General features: G+C 36.4%; 2 protein-coding genes across 20 annotated transcripts in view; both read right to left on the bottom strand.

The window, feature by feature from the left end:
- Positions 1-1,022: 1,022 nt before the first annotated feature.
- FGFBP2 (fibroblast growth factor binding protein 2) lies at positions 1,023-5,348 on the bottom strand. Its single transcript, XM_069793274.1, has 2 exons — positions 2,237-5,348; positions 1,023-1,401 (listed from the first exon to the last, which is right to left on the bottom strand). Exon 1 carries the CDS (start codon positions 2,991-2,993, stop codon positions 2,250-2,252), a length of 744 nt encoding a protein of 247 aa, XP_069649375.1. The 5' UTR covers positions 2,994-5,348; the 3' UTR covers positions 1,023-1,401; positions 2,237-2,249.
- Positions 5,349-5,466: 118 nt separating this feature from the next.
- The window catches only part of PROM1 (prominin 1), a 65,689-nt gene continuing 48,610 nt past the window's right edge, over positions 5,467-22,545 (bottom strand). For 7 of the 19 annotated variants that reach the window (XM_069793126.1, XM_069793169.1, XM_069793159.1 and 4 more), the window contains 17 exons: positions 22,284-22,436; positions 21,323-21,446; positions 20,796-20,899; positions 20,294-20,378; positions 18,785-18,931; positions 18,436-18,507; positions 15,709-15,801; positions 14,939-14,956; positions 14,518-14,571; positions 12,914-12,994; positions 12,753-12,821; positions 12,120-12,212; positions 10,448-10,563; positions 9,729-9,752; positions 9,281-9,349; positions 7,153-7,193; positions 5,467-6,926 (listed from right to left, as the gene is read on the bottom strand). In XM_069793126.1, the coding sequence (XP_069649227.1) occupies positions 7,175-7,193; positions 9,281-9,349; positions 9,729-9,752; positions 10,448-10,563; positions 12,120-12,212; positions 12,753-12,821; positions 12,914-12,994; positions 14,518-14,571; positions 14,939-14,956; positions 15,709-15,801; positions 18,436-18,507; positions 18,785-18,931; positions 20,294-20,378; positions 20,796-20,899; positions 21,323-21,446; positions 22,284-22,436 (1,321 nt within the window). In that variant the 3' untranslated portion in view covers positions 5,467-6,926; positions 7,153-7,174. The other 12 variants (XM_069793147.1, XM_069793181.1, XM_069793208.1 and 9 more) reach the window with 6 other exon arrangements.

Genomic DNA, 22,545 nt, shown 5'->3' with positions numbered 1-22,545 from the left:
GATGCCTTTTGAACGTTTGCAAATCAAACAATTCACTTATTTTTGTCAGAAATGAACGTAATAGGTGTACTACTACATTTTTTACTCACGGCACAAGAGCCTGGCATGGGTAACTGAAGTTACAAAATGAAGATTAACCACATTAGATTTATGGCTGACAAAAATACAGACTTGCTTGAGCTTGCATATTTTTTTAATCAGCATTCAAGCTATTCAAGCATTCTGCCTTGTACATACAACCTTCTGCACTGATCCCTTGTTCATTATTTGCTATTCCTTTCCATATATTTCAAGAGGTTTGGAGACAGAAAATTATTTCAAGTTTTTTTGGTACAAGGCACAAAGTTTAGTGCTTGGACAGTCATGATCTGGAATTATGAAGTGAGAATTACAAATCTTTGAGTAAAGCTGGAGAAATACTTACGCGTAACCATGCCTTGCAGAAACTGTTTAATGGCAAATATGGAGCACTACTAATTTCTGTGGTACAAAGTTTTTCCAGTTATATCCCTGCCGCGAAGCTCCCTTGGGAACAAAAGGGATCATCGTTAAAAAATAGTCTGACTATAAATGTGTTGTAATCTCTGACAACAGGCTATTAGGTCTTGCTTTGTGTTTTGGCGAGATTTATGCAAGTGCCCAAGTGCACAGATACAAGATACCTTTCAGAATATTTACTGAATGCAAACATTAATATTACCGCTAACAGATCCTAATAACACTGAACTCTGCAGATGCATCACAGATGAACACTTCTAATCTGCTATGTTTAGAAATGTATTCTTATTTTACTCTTTTATTTCTCCAGTCTTTTTTTCCTTGCTGGCTGAAACTTATAATTGTAATATAAACGCAGTAACATTGAAAATATTAATATTAATGAAAACATGTTCACAGTGGGTAATGACTCAGACCTGTAACTTCTCTTACATGTTCTACCAACAATCTCTTAAGAAACAAGTATCAAATACCATGACTATATACAAGTAGCACCATTTAAAATTTTAAGAATGCACACTGAATATGTTTTCAAAAATCTTATTTTTATTGTTTGCACTAACTGTAGCATCATTTACAGCTTTCACCTTTAACAAATTGAAGTGAATCAGCACACACAAAAACCTATTCAAGGTCAGCACTCTTAAAGTGGAACCTTGGTTACATAAATGCAGTACACCTTGGTGTGTAACAGACCTAGGAACAGTTAGTTCATTCTAACACTTTAAGTACAGTCACTCCAGTTTCATGCATTTTTCAGGGCTGTTAAAAAGTTTCATTTTAGGGGTGCAAACAGAAAACAACTACAAGATTTATAGAGGTGACTAATTTTTAAACCAGAATTCTTACATCCAAGTTATTAAACTACAGCACGGACCCTTCTTCAGCTGTAAAAATTTTGCTCTGCAAAACAAAGAAGAAAAAAAAATTAGTCACTTTGCTGTATTAAACACAAGTAAGATCATTAGCAGCCTGAACACTTGCTGGCTCATGCTGCATATATTCCCATTTCTGTCAAAAGTTTGCCAGGTTTAGTCACCAGCTGAGCTGAAATGGAAGTGGGTACAAAACCAATCACTTCTGTGCGGGCTTTGCCTTTTTAAATCCTGGCTGAAAACCTGAGACTTACCAGACATTCAATCCCCTCTCGCCCCTACAGAAAACAGACCCGCAAACCAAGACAGTCTGTCTGATTTTACTCATTTCTGCAAGTTGTTTATGAACTAATTTTTATAATCAAAATGGTTAATTATTAACTAGCAGTTTTGATGAACAAGCTTTATCCTCTCATTTTCTGAATGTAGTTTTAAATTGTTCTAGCTGATACATTTGTTATTGGATCTGATACATTTGTTATTTATCTTACTTTGCTGGCTTAAACCCAAAAGTCAGCACAAGAAGGAAGGAATAACAGAAGGCCAAAACCAAGCCCAGTTCAAACAGTTAGAACTAAAATACCATAGGATTAATAACAGATAGGACAAACATCTCAGTACATACCAAAGACCTCACAGGAGGCCATCAGGGAGTCCCAAACTAGTAGCCATCACTGGGAGTTTAGGCTGTCCAGCCTTTCAGAAGCCACAGTTACAGGCTTTGCCACATTAGATTTCAGTGACTGACCCTAGAACCTCCCTCTGTCCACACCCCTGAGAGACCCTCAAGATTAAAATAAAACAAAACTACAACAGGATTACTCTTAGGTATATTATGCTGTGCTTCAAGATGGAAGTTTTACCTGAAGAAAATCCTTAACCTCTAAAGATGCCAATAATGTAGGAGCAGAAACCATGCAGGGATTCCCAGCAATGTTCCCGTGCCAGTTTCATTGCTTCCGTTTCGTTTTCAGACCCTTGACCATGTTGGGTTGGTTTTATAAGAGGCAGTATTGGAGGTTTCCCTAGTTTCTTAACAGAGCTTTTCCCTGCTCCCCTCATAGAAGTGGAAGTTTTCTGGACTGATTTGTCCTGGTTTGCTAGATCTTCTGGCTCCATACCAGCAGCTATTTGCTTCATGAGAGCCTCTGTGGGAGCCCTTTGGCACATGGCGGTCTTCAACACTTGTGTGGATTCACAAGCGTGCGGGAGCTTTCTAAGTTCTGCAGCGATCTGATTCCAGTAAATCTTTGGATTGTTTCTGAAAGCACGACAGACTGATGGCTTGCCAGTGAATTCGCACCAGTAGGACATGCCTTGGCTTCTGCATTCAATTCTAAGTTTCATCTCCTCGTCCCCACTCATGCTCATTGTGCAAACATCTTTGGTTTTAGTCCGAAAATTTATTTCTTCACCATTGCTTCTTTTCTTTGGCTTCACCTTCTGTCCCAATCCTCCCATGCCACAGATCACTACTAGGAAAAGAAGAGCAAAACTCTTCATGATGAGAGGAGTTGACTGAGATCCTTGAGCAACACGATCCAAAAAAGTGAAAGCAGTAAGTGGCTGCTCACAATTTAAAGGCTTGGTGCACAAAGAAGCCTCTTTCCAGCGAAACATGGGATGCAAAGTTGGGGTTTTTTGTTGTTTTTTTTTTTTATAAAAATAATAAATCACACTTCAGTAGGCATGTACCCATAATTTATAGCCTGAGGGAATGTCAAATAACCTGTGAACTCCCAAGAAGGTAACAAGACAAATCTTGTAAATGCAGTTAAATACAGAACGATAGTTGTATAACTGAGAAGCACATTCCTATCCAGGATGAACATGTCATATTTGATTTTTAACAGATATTTTCCATTCTCCAGCTGCTTTATAGCTATCTTCATGCCAGAGCTTGTAAGACCATATTGAAGTAAAAACAGATAGAAGTGCCAAAGCAATCTATTCAGCTACATCTGGATGATTACAAATTTGTCCTACTAATAAAGGCTGATTTGTGGAATGCGTTTTCTGTGGATTTGCACAGTAAGGATGCAACTTTAGTACTTCATTTTGTCAGCACATGACACGCAGTGGGGACACGTGGAAGAATCACATTCTTTGAGCCATGAAAGATTTTTAGACTTGCAATATTTAAGCAAGATAAGGGATAAAGCTTTAGCAAAGTAATGTACTACAGGCCTAAACATAAACCAAACATTTGGAATTTTTTATCATCATTGTCACACCATGGGTTACTTTCAGCCAACAGAGCAAGACAACAGAACTAGCTTATCATGGGTCTCAGCAGCAGGGAATAGACCCCAGAGCGTGGCAGACATATTTGTGCTTTATCACCTTTCACTTTTTTGTTTAAATAGCTATTTTCCTGTTGATAATAAATGAGCTGTAAAAACACCATAAAACAAAGGCAAGAGAATTGAAATATTTTAGTGCAGAATCCTGTACTAGCAGTTTCTGCTGCAGTAACTAAAAGTAGAGCTACGGAAAATCATGGTAACTCCCTTGGCATTCAGGAGATCATATGGAAAAATCCCTCCCATGCTGTTGCAAGCCACAGTACTGTTCTGGCTAGTAAGACCCCACTAGGCACGTCTTTTGAAGATGTGTATGCTACACCCAGCCTGACCTGAACAGCTTCTGGAAGGCGTATTGTATTATTTAGGTATACTTGAATAACTGTGTGGTGCTAGAAACCCTAGGCTTAAGAATGGCCACACATAATGGAATACAACACCATTCTGTATACCTAGCCACTCAAAAGGTGTCACTAAAGAAAATACCAAGGCAAAAACATTCAACAAACAGTGAGGCAGAACAAAAAAATAAAATTGCAAAAAATGCTTGTCTAATACTTGACAATAGAGTCCCTAGCTGCTGTGGCACCTCAGCTAGTCTAAGAGCTGCCTGCTTGAAGACAGAGCTACCTGGAGCAGCCATTTTGAGTAGCCTGAACCTTGTTCTTCCAGTGAACGTATCATGAAGTTCCCCATGACTAAATATCATTTGACAGAGAGAACAACATTGTTTTCTTTTCATCCCCTCTCTAAGGCTATTTAATAACATTTTTAGTAGAGGTCTCATTTCTAGCTTCTTGCCATTTGTTCCTCCTGTCTCTTTCAAAGCACAGTGGTGTGCCCCTCTTGTCAAGTCTTGGGAGAAACAGCAATGGTACATGCCTACTTAAGATTTACAATTCTCTCTTCTGTTGTTTTCTGAGGAGTCTTCTCACCCGTCATCCAGCTAGACAGAAGAATCTTGTTGCCCACCTCACACTTCATTTCAAGGATTTCAAATCCCTACTGCAAGCACTCTAAGACCTCCTAATATTTGACAAACAAATGTATTATTTACACTTGGTTATGCACGACAGCATTGACAGTTCCTAGATTAGAAACTAAAGGCATTTCTCTCTCTTGTTCTAATAATAGTTAAAGAGCTCAAAACAACTTAAAAGTTACTTTATACCAGTTCTGAAAGTTTTTGAAGTGTAATCATGAAAACAAATCAGACTACAAGGATAAGGACAAATACCAAAGCTTGGACTCAAGAGCTCTGGTATATTTATGTACTACAGTTAATATGTTACTGCCAAGCATTTGTCTTACTCGCATCTGACATTTGTGTCCTCTCTCTGCCCGCACTTCAGATGAAACAGCTCAGGGTTTGTCATATCAGTGGAAAACAATTGTCCTTTTACAAGTTAAGCTAGGATGCCAGCAGTGAACTATGGGAGCTGAAGAACTGGCAAACATTTAATTCTGCTGTCCCTACTACAGAAACAACACCCTGAGCACTTGCAGGGTATGTGGATATCCTCCACAACTCATTAGCTTGAATCCTACCATCTTTGCATAAATCACATCCTGTGTAGAAGTCAGAAGCTCCCTCACCCACAGTCATTGTTCTTTCAGTCCTTCCTGCTCCAATTCTTAGTCTCTTAGGTTGCTTAAGCTGAAGTCATCAACAAAAGTCAAATATAGCAGAAATTTTTAATCAGGGTAAAAAAATTCATTTTCATAAGATTTTAACTCAGTGCAACTCTTCTGAGTCAGGTCTACATAACAAAGCAATTGAGAATCAAACGTCAGGTAGTTAAGCAAGTTCTTTTTTATTTAAATGAACTGGGAACATTTTCTCAAATTAAAAATAGAAACTTTTAAAAATCTGCAGTTCTGAACATTACATATACACATATGCTACATACTGTCAATTAGAAATGTTTCCATTTATGACCTAAAAATGAAAAACTTAAGGTTATTCCAGATCAAAGACTGGTATCACTTTTCAGTATTTCCTTAAAATTATATGAATGATTTACAGGATTATCGCTACTTCGGGCCAATGAACTTTGCTGGAAACAAAGTTAACAATACTGATATATGAAGAGACACTATTTTAGATCAATGTACCCAATTACTTCACCTGCCAAAAGGTTTTATACTAGTAACATAGATGCTTTTGGTCTTGTTGATGAATTCTGCTGTTAACTAATTCAGCAACGCAACTGTATGCCTAAATTCAAGGCAGTAACTCTTAATAGTACAAAAGTTAACTCCAATTGCTAAATATATTTGAATTTCAATATTGGAAATCATATTTTTAAATTCTTTAGCAAAAATATTATCACTGCCCCCTGAAAGAGCCACAGCTTAACAGTGATACTATTAAGGACATTACAAAAGTGAGTGTGAATGAGGAAAAGGGAGACAGAGAATGTAAAGCATTCTAAAAATCACCAACATATGACGTCTCTCATGCTCTTTTTGAGTACTACTGAACTCTAGACAGCTTAGCTTTTTCGCTATATTACGCATCACACACACTCCCAACCCTCCCACCCAATGAGTTTCAAAACAAACTTCTCCAAAAAGTCCGTTTTAGGTCTATACTGCAAAACCCACTAAATATTAAATAATTAAAAAAAGAGGGAGAAAACAAAATTGCAACTGAACTTTTCAGAGACACAAAGAGACACTGTGGATCCCATTACACTTCAAATTTAGTCCAAAGTGGTCATTCAAGAGCACCAAATAGCAACACTGATCATGCTGGTAAATTCATTTGTGAAGAGTATTATACAATTTTAAAATCTTAACTAAACACAAGTTTTAAGAAAAATGTATATACAAAAGTCTCTGTATACAAAAATGTATCTTTATGTAAACGTTTATGTATTGTATTTAACACAAATAACAATTTAAGATAAGAACTTGACCAACTGTCAGAGGATTGCTATGCAAAGGCTGTTAATCTAATTAATTTATATACTGTGATATAAGGTAGAAAGCCCAGTGTAAAAAAGTAAAAAACAAAAAACATTTTAATTCAAGCCTTGAACAGTGGTATTTGAGAGGCAGTGCCCTGATCGCAAAATATCCTGTACAGTAGTTTATGGCATAACATTCAATAGTACATTTGGGATTTACAGTATGGGTGACATAAAACAAGTGGCTCAGTATTTCGGAAGATGAATGCAAATGCCAATACACTTGGAAGAATAATGATATATTCCCGTAGAAGAATCTTGAGCCTCATTTATATAGCCTGGAAATAATCACAAAAACAATTCAGGAAAATTTGATGAAGACAGAATTATTATGTAATTTAAGCAGAATGAAGGCATAGATTTTCATATGAACATCAATAAGGTTCAATAGTTTTTTTTTTTATTTTTAAACCTTACAGTACTCATGTTACAGAAAGCAGAGCAGCCTTCTTAAAATTAGTAAAGTAATAAACCTAGAATTGACTTTAAAAGCTTATTACTTACCCCTTAATGTTTCCAGTATGTGTTACCACTGTTCCACAGAGCTATACAAGAAAAAACACAAACCAAAACCATCATTTTCTTTTGCCCACAAATGGAACAGAAATACCATGTCTAACTAAGGAGAGACAAGCTCAGTTGGCACAAACTGTTCTCAAGCTTTTACCCATTTAATCAAGAATTTTTCAAACAAGAGGAAATAGATTCACGGTTTTCTCTACCAGCCTTTCTGGTTTTTCTTTGTTTCATGATAGAAAGAAATGCTTGGATTACCTATTCAACACACCACTCCTTTGAGAACTTAATCCAGCCTCCAACTCTGCTCTCACAAAAATGGTGGCTGCATTTGAGGATATTTCTATCTTCAACAGGTATATAAAAACACCTGTGTGAGATATCCATACAAATATAAATATACCTCATATAGATCCCACACTTGTGTTTACATATCTTATATTTATAAAGAAAGATATCTGCATCTCTTTCCAGCAAAATAATCCAGCTCATTTTGAAGGACAAAAAAACACCATATGGGAATCTTTATACCTGCAAAAGTACAGGTGTACAGAGATCTATACAAAGTCATTTTTCTCAAAGTATCTCCCAAAATAATTTGTAGCAAATGAGAAAAAGCAAGGATAGCATAAAAGTGAAGAGTTTGCTGAAATGAAAATTAAAAACAAGACTCTATTGCTATGGGAATCCCAGACTGAGAAATTCAAAGTACGTGTCTCATAATTAGCAGTTTTTCAAATTATCTCAGTTAGCACATCAGAAGACAGCATTGCTTCAAACTGAATCCTTACTTTTTATTATGGAAGGCCATTTTGAGTAACTTAAAATTTAGGAAAAGGAAGTCAGGACTGAACTCGTAGGTCTTTGTTTAAAAGATTACTGTATGTTAGTAATTTTTAGCTTATTCAGGAACACTGTATTAAACTATTCATCAATCACTGAAATATCACAGAAAACGTGCTATGAACCTGAAGAGTATTAACAATCATACCAAAGATTCAGAGATCAGAAAGGGACTTCTAAGGCCTGGGCAATTATTAGTTTCCTCTCATGTAAAATATCAGAAGTCCTTAAAACTGAGAGTCCTTAGATATGCCAGTGCAGAGTACTTTTGAATTAAACAGGTAGGTTAATTTAGGGAGTACCCTTCATTTGCAGAACAGACCATAGCAACTGTGTCCTTAAATATCACTAAAAACATTATATATAAATACTTCCTTCAAAAGGAAATGTGGAATCAAGATTTGGTCAGTAAATAATTATTGTAAAATACAGTTCTAATAAATAATAATATACAACTAATCCAGCCATAAAATCTGGCAAGACTTCCAAACTTTGAGCTCTCTTGCTATTTACCTATTACTGAAAGAATGGTGATTTCTTACTTCTCTGCCAATACTCAACCTATACTTTCAGTCATGAAGTTGCAAGTTAAGGCACAGTGAGCTACACATTTCAATCATAAATTAGATCCTTCCTTAAGCAACTTGGATATTTTGCAAACCCAAATATTGAAGTTGTGGGACATGCTATGTTACCCCTATGGAAATTCAATGTCTCACAACTAGCTAAGGTTTTACAGCACAGGAGTTGTAGAGACAGAAAAGAACCCAAATCGCCTCCTTTTTAAACACAACTTGAATTTCTTGTTTTGTGATGGCACGTTAGCAGGAACACCCATTTTCTCTGTTCATGTTTTCTGCACCTGCCTTTTGCACAGGAAAAGCTCTTCTCACCATCTAAAAATAAAACTCAGGAGTAGGAATGCATCCCATCCTATCACTTTCAATTGCTATCAGAATATTTTAATATGTTTATCAATTTAGGACCACCCACCCACTGTCCTAGATAAATACCTAATTACCCGGATTTTAAGATCAAATTTAGGCAATCGCTTTGTAAAGTTGCTGGAAATTACTACAGTATCTGCTGTTATGTAAAAAATATTTAAGAAATATAAATCATACAGCATTTTCTATAGTGAGTAATCATGCAAAAAATCCATAAATAGATAATGAAGTGATTCACTTTAAAACGTGCAGAAAATTGGATAGGTTATTAATATAGTAGATGAAGTAAGGACACATGAAGGCATGCAGTTGCAGACTTGGTTTACCTTGTAAAAACAGGATTGTGTATACCATATAAATGCTCTTTATGATAACCATTATTACCATTTTCCGTACTGTAATAAAATAAATACACCAAGAAAGACCATGTTAACTATAAGATGCACTATGTACACTATGGCTTCTAAGACATGTACATGGATGATAGTATTATATGCAAAGATAAAATGTGTCTGTACAATAGAATTTAACTTTTCCTTTGTAACACTCAGGAGTTACAGCATAATTATAATTTTACATTTTTAATACTTTTATACTCTCCAAAAATTAATTAATTAATTAGCTATTCTTTTTGAGCTGGATATTCTAAGATTATCTATAAAGTCTGGTGAAACAGAACATGTTACCTCTCTTGAAGTAACAAGTTACATTAAAAATATAAACCTTCCCACCTGAATAAAGTAATTTTAACAAATACCAGCAAAAATGTCTTACGTTTTCATGGGTATAGTTTCAACACTAAAAAACACAGAAAAGGAGGAGTAATTAACTAGACACTAATAAGTGAGTAATTTTAGCTGTACATGCCTGTTTCTGCTCTACTGACTTGTGAACATGTAATGAAAAATGACCAGTATGAAATCTGAGAAATGCAGTGCACAGGCTAACTGAACAATGAATGAGCAAACAAAGACAAGAAAAGAAATAGTAAAACCAAAACTGATAGGAAAATATGTAAGAACAGTTATCATAAAGTAAAATGCCAAGTCCCTGAGACAGAGGAACTGCAATTGAAAAAGGAAAGACTGGTTAGGAATAACTAAGACAGTAAGAAAGTAAATAATTAATTCAAGGAGATTACAAAGCAGGCATAATTCACCTTAACAGGTTACTTAGCAAGCTAATAATTTGCACATTTGGAAGATATTTATATAAATGCTGTACACAAAGCTCTGAAGATCTCATTCTGAAACAAGTTTCTCAAAGTCAGAGCTGGCCATATCTGCACAGAATCACAGCAAGTCAAGGCAACCAAAGCCCACCTGCATGAAGCACTTTGCAGGCGTCAACTGAAACCTGCAGTATTTCACAAGCACATGCAGTTCTAATCTGACAGCCCAGAAGGTTTAAGGATTACAGTGCCTTCACGTGAAATACTCGAAAAAACATTTCAATCCATTTGCCATTTAGCTTACTTAGGAATACATACTTACTCATCATACACATCCTCTGTATCCATTCTACGATAGTATTTGGAGAGTTTTACAGCAAAAATTATGGCAGGAATTAAAAATATCGAAGAGCCTCCCAAACCAAACCAGAAGGTATTCTGTAACACAGCAAAATCCAGGAAAAAAAAAAAAATCACAGAGAAAATTTATCAGAAAAATACTGAATCCTTGCTTGATATTCTAAGCATTGTTACTCAAAGAACACAGTAGAAATTAGTGGCACTGCTCTTGTGGACTATCTGAGGCTCCTTGTACTAATGTGGAACAGGGCACGTTAAGCAATCTCCACTGTCAGTGTGAACTAAAGTAAGAACACCACCATCTTACAAATGTAACCAAACAGGAATACGTCCGAAGTTGCTCAAAGCTACGCAGCCATAGTGCCCTAAAGTTATTTCAACGTAGTCAAGTCTTGGGCTAGAAAGTAATTTTGTGTCTCAGCATTAATTTACTAGCCACAATATTTCTTTTTCCGTTCTTGATATTTTGAAGTATTTGTCTGTCTTGTGGTTCTTGTCAAAATCTGAGTTTCCAGCACTTTTTCAAGGTACTTTTAAACTTGCTAACTGCAGCCTGTTTGTGTAACTAATTTCATTATCATACAGTTGAACTGAGTTATCACCAGGTGTTAAAATGATGATTTTTCAAATTTGATTTGTATTGGCTGGAGGCATTTTGACTTATAAATGACTCAGCTAAGTTCTATCATCAGGAAAATTGTGGTCCATCTTCCACCAGATGGTTAGTGGCTACACAAAGGAGAACAGAAGCTCTGTAACATATGAGATAATCAACAGCAGGTTAGGAGGTATTCATGGTTAAGCATTATCAAGGTTAAGCATTTCATGGTTAAGCATTATCAAGGTTAGAGTGCTTTGGCTTTGATTGATTACATGCATTTACTGGTGGCATGATTAGGACCTGGCTAAAAATGCCATAAAGCTAAATAATAGGTAGGAGATGTTTTAGGTGGTTTCCAGGCATGTGGTTTCTTATCCCATTTTTAATACATGCTGTCCTTTTTCCAAGCTCTTTTGGCAAGACGAAAAAAGCCACTATTACCCTTATATACTGCTACCAGTCATGCTCAAAGTCTCCACTGTACAGGAATGAATCAAGATCTGTCTGCTACAAGTCAAGTGATAAAAACCTCACTCAGGTTTTCTAGATTCCAGGAAAGATACCTGAGAAAATTTTTCCTTGGTATTTCTCACTCACTTCCTGCCCCTGCCCCATCCCCTTAAGTTAGAAATGGTTACAGCTGAAACTTCAGTTCTTTATGCTTTTCCATTTCAAGGTGGTTCAGAATCAAGAAATCAAACTGAAACCCACCCTGTCCAGAATTTTTATTCCAAACCAGTAGTACTGTATTTACTTTCCAATTCAAGTTGGAAGAAATTTAGTTAAGAACAGTTAATTTTACAGAATTGTTGCTAATAGAAACCTAAGTTTAATGGGAGCCTAAAACAAGTCCAGCACTGGTTTGGCTTTGGACTAGATCCAGATCAGAACATTTTTTCCTCGCATAACTTTGAATCTGATACTTTATTATCATACTTCAGAATAGTCTAGTCAGAATAATTAAATGCAGATTTATGTTCAAAGAATTTCCCACTTGATGTCCCAATTTTGAGTAACAGAAAATATTTCTTACCACAGAATCAGTTATATAGCTGCATAAAAAAATATCTACTGCTGTATCTATCACATTGGCAATAGGCTTGCATGCTGCTACCTCCATGGCAATCTGAAAGACAGATTAAAAAAATACAGTTTGGAGTATCTAACGGAATAGAATACAAATCTCAAAACTTGCTTACAGTTACAGATACCGTTTACTAAATTGTTATCTCTCACCCTATCCAAATTCAAAATAAATTCCAGTGGGATATGCTATCAACTGATCATCTTTAAAACATCAGCTTACTTTCTCAAAGGCTGCAGCTGAAGAAAGACAAATAAAATAAGATGCTAATGACATCAATTTGAACTAAGCAGGGTAAGGCTCAGTGCAATATTAGGACAAATGGTAGATTTCAGGCTAGCCCTAGAAAAATGATACAATGTTATATTTGCATTTAATTCCAATCAACACAACTCATCATTTCTACTCTACTTCAAAGACAACAATACTGTTTATAGAAGACAAGTTTTCCCCTTCATAATAAGTACAAATATCTTACAAACTGAAACTATAAAACATACTATCAAAGTAACATTATTATTTAGCTTTTTAATGTTTTTTTTTTTAAATGCAGCTTCTCTCTATGAAGTAAATGCACCTTACCGACTCCTTGACCCACTCAATGTATTGCTCAAAGTAGCCAACTATGGTATCCATGTACTTTTTTGTCTCCTAGGAACAGACAAAAGTAAGTGAACAAAAGTAAGACAACCTCTATCTCCATGACATCATAAATTAATGTACTTTAATCAAGTAGAGATTACCTGGACAATAACTTGAGAAGCGTTGTTATTTATGAGAAACTGAGCAGCATTAACAGCACTAATGACATTTTTCACCTTAACCTGGAGAGGAAGAGACAGTGTTTAATATAAATAAATGCCTTTCAGGCTGTTACAATGGCTCTGCAGTCATTGACAGGAGCCTATTCTCTTGATAAACCAGAGTCACTGTCCTGTCAAAACCTGACAAAACATGCAATTCCAGACAGAACATGAGCTTGTTTAAGGATTCATGGTCATGTCACAAAATTCTCTCACTACTAAAAAAGGAAGGTATCAGTGGTTACGAATAATATCTTTTCCTGGAACCTACGTAACTAATTCATATACCAGATCAACTTTCTCTTCCATTGTCTTTCCTTTCCTTAAGTGTGGAAATACTTTCATCAATGTATGTATATACACTACAGACACACACAGTGCACAGGAAGAAAACAGTGGGCCATATACTATCACAATTCCTGATTACTAGAGTATCATTCTATACAGCTAGAATATGCTGCTAATCAATATCCAAAAGGATTGAGACACTTCAGTATATGTACAACCCCATAAGGTCTTTCAAAGAACACACACAAAGGATAATGTACATACAGCCTGAAACTCTAGAGACATTTCTTAAATATACTTAAGGGTCAAACATTTCCTTTTCTTATCAACACCTTTCATGGCTTCTTACCTCCCCATCCAGGTTCAAATCACAGATTCTAAAAGAAATCTAGCTGGTCTGCTGCTGTGGATGGGTGAAAACCTTAATGGGAAGAAATGAAGTAGGTATGGCCCATCAAGCTGTTGTGACTATGACTCTTCGGTGCTAGCTAGTGTGGCTGGATTCTTGCTACCAGAGCCAAGGCAGGCTAGTGGCAACAGAAAGCTCTGCTGCCAGAAAAGTAACCATCCAGTTGCTTATTCTCCTGAGTCTGGCAGAGCATGAAGGCAGCTGGTCTCACTGTGGTGCAGGCACTAGCTGCTACTTAGAAGGGAAACATGGGCAGCTCTGGGGAAGCCTCTATACAGATCCAGGTTCCCACAGCAAGGCTGATGCTGCAGAAGCAGGAAGGCAACGAGTACAATGCTAACAAAACAGGCCCCAGTGGGAGCGGGACATTAGACAAGAGGTCGTGAAGGATGTGAATCACAAAGATCTCTTTTCTCAGTTGTATTTTGTATTTGTTTCTCAGTTGTTCCCCCTAAGTTTTGTATTTAAGGATTCTATAAAAAACAACTACATTTTTAGGAACATGAATAACACAATATATGGAACTACACTGAAGTCTATTTTATCACATGACAATTAAGTTTACAATTCATACTTCAAAAAATATCCCAAACATTTTTGGGGTTTTTTTGTTGTTTTTTTTTTTTTTTTTCCTTCTCTCCTCTATAAGGAAAGGAAAGCCAGGGTAGAAAATGCTGTGCAGAAAAGATATCTAAATCCCTGTTACTACCTCAATGAATTACAATCTCTTCCAATAACAGAACAGCTAGAAATAGAAAAAGCTGTACTCAAAATATATGCCTTGCATATGTGGCGGATGGATTTAAAACAAATAAAAATGTTCCTGTTGCCAGAAAGAAAAGCTTACCATAAGTTCAGACGATGTCCTCTTCAGTAACCTAATACTCTGATTTAAAGTGCTCTATTAGAAAGGAAGTGGGGGGGAAATTCAAGCCATTACTACAAGTAACAGACCACCTGTTTTAACATTATATATGCATGCTTTGATCTTCTATAGATTATTTTGTTTCTAATACAACATATCACATTATATATAGTAACAACAGTTGTATTAAAACTAATATATTGTAGTTTTAATCGTTGAATCAGTACTTCACGGACAGCACTAAGTAGTTATGAATTGTGTACTGGAAGACTTCAGATTTAACTAAAGTTAGTAGCAATAAACTGAGTAAGACTTATCTGGAGGGAAGAGAGAACAGTTAAAATCAGAACAAGTGTTCAGAGAATTCTGTATTGTGCAATTTCAGAAGGAAAAAAGCACTTACCCTAGCTTTAACGTATTTCTTGACAGTCAGTTTTGTAAAAGGAAAAAGAGATGAGAATAATTAGGAGTTAATTAGGAAAGAACAGCATAGAATCAGAGTGGAACAGAAGATCCAATACTTTTCTGCAAGAGGGCTTTGATAGGGGTAGAAATACCATATCAGATGCTAGGACAAACTGAAAGTCTTCATGTTACATAGAGGAAAAATCAACAACTAGCATGTATGAGATTCACAGCTTAACACTATACAAATCACTGCCTGGCAAAATCAGGCAGAAGAAGCCCTTTCACATCTTTTATAGCACCAATAGAAAAGGTTTTTCTTTGGCTCTAAATACTATTGTCAGAAGTTTCCAATTCTAATACTGTTAGGTGATTGCTAACTCCACAAAATAAAATGTGAAAGTGGTAACTGCTTTTATTACTGAAGACAAATGGTAAGCAAAAAAGAAAATCAGTGATTTAGGATTAGAATTTTGTAAAGTTCTCCCTTGCTTCTCCTTTTATTCATATATGATCACAAATAGACACAGAAAAAACAATGGGGAAGAAAAAGGTCATGATTTTAGACAACATTGTAAAGTAGTAGTATTTTAACTAGGAAAACTATTTACTAAACACATACTCTAACCAGGTTACTCTTCACTGACACAATGCAAGTGCGATCTGTGCTTATATAATAGCAAAAATCCAGCTTTCTAAACTGTATTTAAGAGATTTAGAGATTCGTATTTTCTACAAATATGTTTTAATATTCCTTTAATATTTTACCATAGCTTGCTCTAGCGGAACGACTTGCTGGTTATGAATCATTCGAATGTTGTTTGCGTGTCCTTTTAAGGCATTTTCCAGCGCTCCTTTTGGCTGCAAAAAATGCAATTATGCAGTATTGTTCAGTAGTCTCAAAGCTTTCCAACACAGCAAAAAACAATGAAAGTTGCACATTATACTCATCCACTGCAGAAGAGCTGATGCTAACAATGGGATATGGCAAACTGAATTCCTCAACACAAGAAGGGGAAAAATCACCATATTAATAATTCAAACCTCACCAACCAAAACAGATATATTATACTGCTTTTCTGGCTGTAACGTTATCAGCACAAATTTAACTGAAAAGAATTTTCACATGGTGCACTAAGTCATTTTAAATACAGAAGAGTGAGCACATCTCCCCTCACTCGCCACAAGCCAGACTTCTTTGCAAGAAGCCTGGAGCTTGAAGCCTCGGCTGGGACGAGCATTTCCCAGTCATGGGTACTTGCTTTTGTTTTCGGCACTGTGGACATCACCCTGAGGCACTCTCTGCTTTCTGAGGGGCAAAGAAATTTACATATTTTCAGCCAGTAACTTGGAAATGCGTCTGTGAAGGGTATTCTTCATTTTTGCAGCTCCTGCCTTTCAGTCAGAAGATACAAGTTTGTGCCCTGATTTTCAAGTCTAAATGCCTGTCTGGAGCTCACACTTGTTGCAAAATACTGTACAATTTGATTTTGCTCTCAGAAATAAATTTCTTTTCCACTTCCTTTCAGTGGCAAAATCACTTGGCTCCCTGCATACACACTGCTAAATCCGTTTTGGTAGTGTAATAACAGCAGACCTCGATGCTCAGAGATGTCTTTGCTTCCTGTGAAGTGTTCATGTAAGTAGCCAGCTGCAGCCACTGAACAGCTTCAGGATGCTTTGTCTCCTGTACTGCTGAACTGACTTACTGAATAACACCTGTGGGTTTGCTCCATCCTCCATATCCTGACCCCTTGGTTTGATGCAAGTTTTATTCCGTTTGCTCCTTCCAGCGTAAAAAACATACATTCAATTCTGTGCATGGTGCCAGAAAATGCAAACTATACACCCAACATTAATTAATTCCAAAAGTTTTTAGTTTATTTTTTAAATTGATTGTTCTTGTAAACTTTAAGAGCTATCACTAATAACAAAGTGGGATTATAAAATATCCTTGGAAAGCAGTATCAATTTGAAAACAATCCAACTTTTGTAATATGTCATATTGTTGTGGGTTTTTTGGTTTGATTTCGTTTGGTTTGTTTGTTTGTTTACATTTCCATAGATTACACTAAATAGCATTGCAAGAAAGAAATAAAAACATACACTGTGACAGTGAGTACATTTAATATTATATTTTTGTCTTTTATATGAAGAAATTACTCTGCCTGATCTATTCTCAATTCTAATGCTTCCTTTAGATTCTATTACAAAAAATAATGAAAAACCAATCCACCAGCACAATTTATTTTCCTTTATGGAGCTATGTAGAATACACCTTTGAAGAGACATCTCAGAGGCAATTCTATGTAAGATATAACATGTTTGAAGAACCTCAGCTTGCACTTCGAAAATAGCCCCAAACCAGCAGCAACTCCCCACCTGTATAACCTTCAAAATGGCAGAGTAAAAATTGAAAATGGAAGTGTGGTGAAAGCTACTGGTATCTGTCCGCGTTAGCAGACAACCTACATGAGGAAACGGGCAATGTGCAGCTCACTCAGTGCTTGGAGAGGACACTAACTACAATACAAAAAACCCCCATGAGCAGCCTAACCCTGACAGGAATGCAAGCACAACAGGTGTGATTAAATGATGCAAAAAGCTGGAGCAAACACACCAGGAGCCCCTACCGGTGCCCTCCTCTCCCTGGAGGGATGGATATCCAATAAATTCCAAACAGCATGGTCTCACTCAGCTGTCTGTGTCCCTTAGTGATCCAAGCGATTGCAGTATGTGTGCAGCATAACTCCTTCTCCTAAATCGCAATGCAGGAATCTGTCTTGGGCCAGTGTCCAATCTAGTGTCCAAACTATGACTCTCATTTTGAAAAATAAATATAAAATGACCTTGACATGCATACAAACATGTCAACTGGATCTTCACTATCTGTTAACACAGCTGTGTCATTCTGCAGATTCATTTGTGGGCAATGTTGTAGCTATACCCTCTGATCATTGTCCATGTGTCTGCATTCAAAAAGCCCTTCAGAGCAGACAGGATCTCTTTTGTGCATTCTCCTTCCACGGTGGAGCCCTAGTTCTTATTAGAGCCCTTATGAGTTGCCCCAGTATTAATTTTATTGCTAATTGCAAAGTTTTCTGCTCACCAACTGAAAGAAAATTAATTCAAATCATTTTTTCCATCATGATCTAACCAATTTTTCTTCCTACTGGGACCCTGATATGTAGACAGCATAACAGGAAATACTCGGAGTATTCCCCTCAATTCTTAAGCAAACAGTGGAATTTAAGAAATTACACTTCCAAAGCAGAAACTGTACAACAGCATACAAAAATCAATGGTTAGCAATTTAAAATACAGCTCATATGCAACATTGTTCTTGAAATTTTTTCCATACATGACAATGTAACATGTATGTAAGTATCTGAAGTACAAGAATTCCCCCATAGGAAGTCTAAATACTTGGCTATGTATTTGTACTTATATAAACGATACATTTTATGTATTACTGTATTAGTGAATTAAACTTACCAGCTGGTCTGCTCTTGCTTCTAAGTCATTGGCAAATGACAGAAGATCAACCTTGGTAACACTTTTATTGATCTGAAACAAGATGTGGACAGTAGGGAAAGAAAAAGAGTATGTTGTTAGTGCACATACAGAGTGTTTGCACTTACCACCCCACCTACTTTGTGTACCCTTTATTTCTTTAAATGTTTATTGACCTTAACTTCCGAAGTGCTTTTGCTCCAAGTTTTGTGATTCTTCAAAACACACCCTTTCATATAAAAGCAGATTTTTCTCCATTTTGCCCATTGTTAAAGAAACATTTCATTTTACACTTTGTCCCAGTCTTGTCTCTAGTTCACTACACTCTCACCTCTGTCAAATATGCTGCAAAGTTTATCCCTTCTATTCCTGAAGAGCTGAAATTCAGAAGATTCTCCTTCCCAATTTCATCCAGCAGAATGATTTTGCTGAGGTTTATCTGAATATGTTCAATTTTAAGTGCTACATCTTCTGTGTACTGAGAGGGAAACAAAATAAAGCACAAAAATAGTTTGCACCCAGTTCATATTCCTCTATTGCCCAGCCCCGCTGCCCAAAGCATCTTGCTTTTGCTGACTCATCACTTCCATGAAGAAGCATACACTGATTTTTGCTTACATCACTTTAATTCGATTAACTTTGGCAGAATCCACCAGGTAATGTTCTTCCCTTCCTTGCAGCATCCACACAGTCTAGCCATGCCATGTTCTAACCTACCTATGCATCTTTCATACCAATGAATTACTTGCCTTCCATTACGTTTTAAGCAGGCTTCTCCAAATAGATATTAGTTCCTCCTAAGAGGAGACTGAGATAAAACAGAATTCTCTTCCCCCTCCAGAAATGTTATCCTTAAAAATTTTAAGTTCTACCCCTGGCCCTAATCAAGGAAACCTAGAGAATTCATTATCTCAGCTGCGGCAGGACAGACACTGTCTGCTGTATTGGCTACAGGACTGGACAAGACTCCTCTAAATATGTTTAGTGGTGCTTAAACATGATTTGCTTATTGTTACCTAAAGTCCTCCTGCACTGCACCCAAATCTAAAATGTTACCTGTCCTGCACAGGCTGCAGAGCAAGAGATAAGGAATCTGGAAACCTGACTTCCTTCCAAGCCTCTACCATTAGTCTGTTGTGGAAACTCAAAATAATTTTCCCTCTTAGTGAATCTTCCCTGTTTATTTCAATTGTATATTATTTGGGGCTGGGACTGTATCTCTTAAGTGTGGGTACTGTGCCTGGCAGAACGGAACACAGATCCCCTAGGGGCTGCTGTACTGAAGATCAGTATTATAGGCAACCCCAAAATTAGCGCCGTCATGTAATGACAGTGCAGTCATATATTATTACAGCTTAACTGAAAAGATTTTATTTTATCCCAACCCCTGCCCACCAAAATAAGAACCATTCTTAGGAGCACAGCATATCATATCCTGGATGAATATAAACCTAACTGGAATCAGAAGAGAACACACAAAGAAAGGCATTTATATAAAGATCATTACGGTCATGAAACACCGTAAGAAGCCTTTGCAAGATGCTAGACTTGAGCCTTCTATGCAAGTTTCAAAATTAAAAACAACTTTATTATCAGTACCCATAAAAGAAGCACATCAGAAAACCTTCCATGACCCACTGAGACTAGTAAAGAACATATTATTTGTAAATAGATTTCTCTCCTTCAAATTAGCGTGGACAGTTCTTGCCTTCTTGCAGGACACATTGTATATAAAAATCAAAATCCCATTAAACCCAGACATGCTACACTGTGTTTAAGAGTAAACACCTCTCCATCCTTCAAAAACAATCAGGCACTCACCTATACTTTCTTTACTTACCATACTAATATTTAGAAATTCATTGATATTGAACAGGTGTTCTAGGTGAAGGGAAGTATAAATTCCTTTATTTTCCTTGCAATCACTATAAAAATAAAAATACATACATCAGCCAAAAAAACACTTTGAGGACCAAGTGTTAAGAGAATGATTAACAATATTTTCATATTCTAAGAAAATCAGACCTTTAAAAAATGTTTTGGCTATATTTTTTGGAAGCTTAGTCTATAAGAAAGCGAGTAATTAACAATTTCTGTTGGTCTCAAAGATGCAAAATATTTTATCAAAGAGCTCAACTCGTATTGTTATATGATACTATGCCAAGAGCACCTCTAGTAACTCAAATATAGGAGAAAATTGCTTTTGCTAGTGATGCCCTAGAAAATCAGAATGTCTTCTGGAACTCATGTGATTTTTGCATGTGCTTAAAATATGAAGCATGGAAGATACCACAAAACCAATATGTATAAATTGAATTAAGCGTTGACCATAACTTCAATACCTGTACACTTTTTCAAAAGTCAAATTAATATTTGGATTTTTAAACAGGATGCCAGAAAGATAGTTTTTCCAGTGTTGATTTAGTAAGTAGGGAGTATCCAAAACCTAGAAGACAAAATTCAGTAATGTTACTACAATTCCGAGCTTTCAATTCAGTAATTTATTCATACACAATCTTTTGACATGTACCCACATCTCAGCTTATCACCCACTAATGGAAATACAAGCAAACCAGCAAATTCAACCTCTCTGGTGCAGAAAGTGAATATTAAAGCTCCACATCACCAAGAAATGCTGACTCACAGAAAAATTTATCTCCAAAGGAAGACAGGCATGCAGTATTTATACTGTAAAGCAAATTAAATCAAGAAAGGATGAATGTGTCTATTTGGTGTGTAAGGGGAAAGTAAAACCAGATCCAAACTCACTTGAAGTGTCCTATAAAAAATAATATGCCATACATAACTGACAAGACCATCGGCACTCATGGGGATTCTATTCATTGTTTAATAACTTGAATAACTTCACCTTGAATAAAGTTTTATCTTCAAAGGGTTCACAGACCAGTTTTTCTACATTTCCACCTGTGACAAAAGTAAGCGCCACTACAATCATCAGCACCCAGGAGAAAAGAAAACTGAATCCAACACCACTGAAAAAGAAATAAGTTGAGTTAAGTTTTTGCTTTTTAAGAACAAAGTATATATACTTGGGGCAACAGTGAAGCCAACATTTAGCAGCTGTAAGAAATATAAAAACTGGTAGATGGTTGAAATACTTCCGTTTTCCAAATGTGTTCTTGCCCTCTGAAACATTTTATACGTTTCAGCCCTGTAAAGCCTTCAGCTAAAGTGCATCTAAAATGCTCAAGTTGGGTGTGCAAACTCTTTCAAGAGTTAAGTTTAAGAGCCACAAAAGCATACAGTTTTCTTCTTTAAATTCAAATCTCTAGCCTTGTGCTCTCAAAAGAGTTTTAGACAGATTTCAGATGCAGTTGCCTCTTGCACCCAACAGAAATGACATTAAACCACGACTGGAAATTTCCAAGAGCAACCCTAAACCTCCTAAAGTGCTCTGAGAAATTCAAGTGTTTGCCTCCTTGCATAGCTTTTTTTTTTTTTTTTTCTTTTGAGCAAATGCTTAATTGTACTAAAAAGCTATGAATTCCTTTTAAATTTTCAATTATCCGTTCCTGGTTTTTGCAATTTCCAAATGGGCTTACACAGAAATTCATTAGCTACAGCACTTTAAAACAGCAGAATCACAGGTTTCATCCTTCAGCTATTATCCTCAATGAAAGAGCAACCCCAAATCCCCAAGTCCCTCAGTGGAAGTATGCGAGATCAATATTTATTTTTGTTCTATTTTTTTCAGCACATACACATCGGTAACAAAAAAAATTCCTTTCATACATATGTCCTTCAAAATCAATAAAAATAAAATAAAGGTACCCGTAGAAGGTTATTTTTCAACAATAAGTGAAACTTACGCCATAAGAAAGTTTCCTCCAGTGTTGGAGATGCAGCCTCTGGTTGTTGGAGAAGCATGTTTATCATAACCACAGGTGCCACACAGCAATCCAAGATAGTAAAAGACCAGAATCAGGACCACCATGCAGCACAGAATGAGACAACCCAGCCACCTAAGGGGAATAAAAGCCAAAGTGCTTGGTTCTTAGCATGCAAAGAACACACTGGAGACCTGCAGAATATATCAGGCAAGACTATATTCCCAACTGGCCCACTCACGGT

This window comes from Haliaeetus albicilla, chromosome 1, assembly GCF_947461875.1.
Source record: "Haliaeetus albicilla chromosome 1, bHalAlb1.1, whole genome shotgun sequence".
Taxonomy (NCBI): Eukaryota; Metazoa; Chordata; class Aves; order Accipitriformes; family Accipitridae; genus Haliaeetus; species Haliaeetus albicilla.
The sequence above is the reverse complement of the archived record's forward strand: the minus strand, read 5'-3'. Positions and strand labels throughout refer to the sequence as shown.

Coding starts and splice junctions, on each gene's coding strand:
- FGFBP2 (XM_069793274.1), bottom strand. CDS start 2,993: ATGTTTCGCTGGAAAGAGGCTTCTTTGTGCACCAAGCCTTTAAATTGT.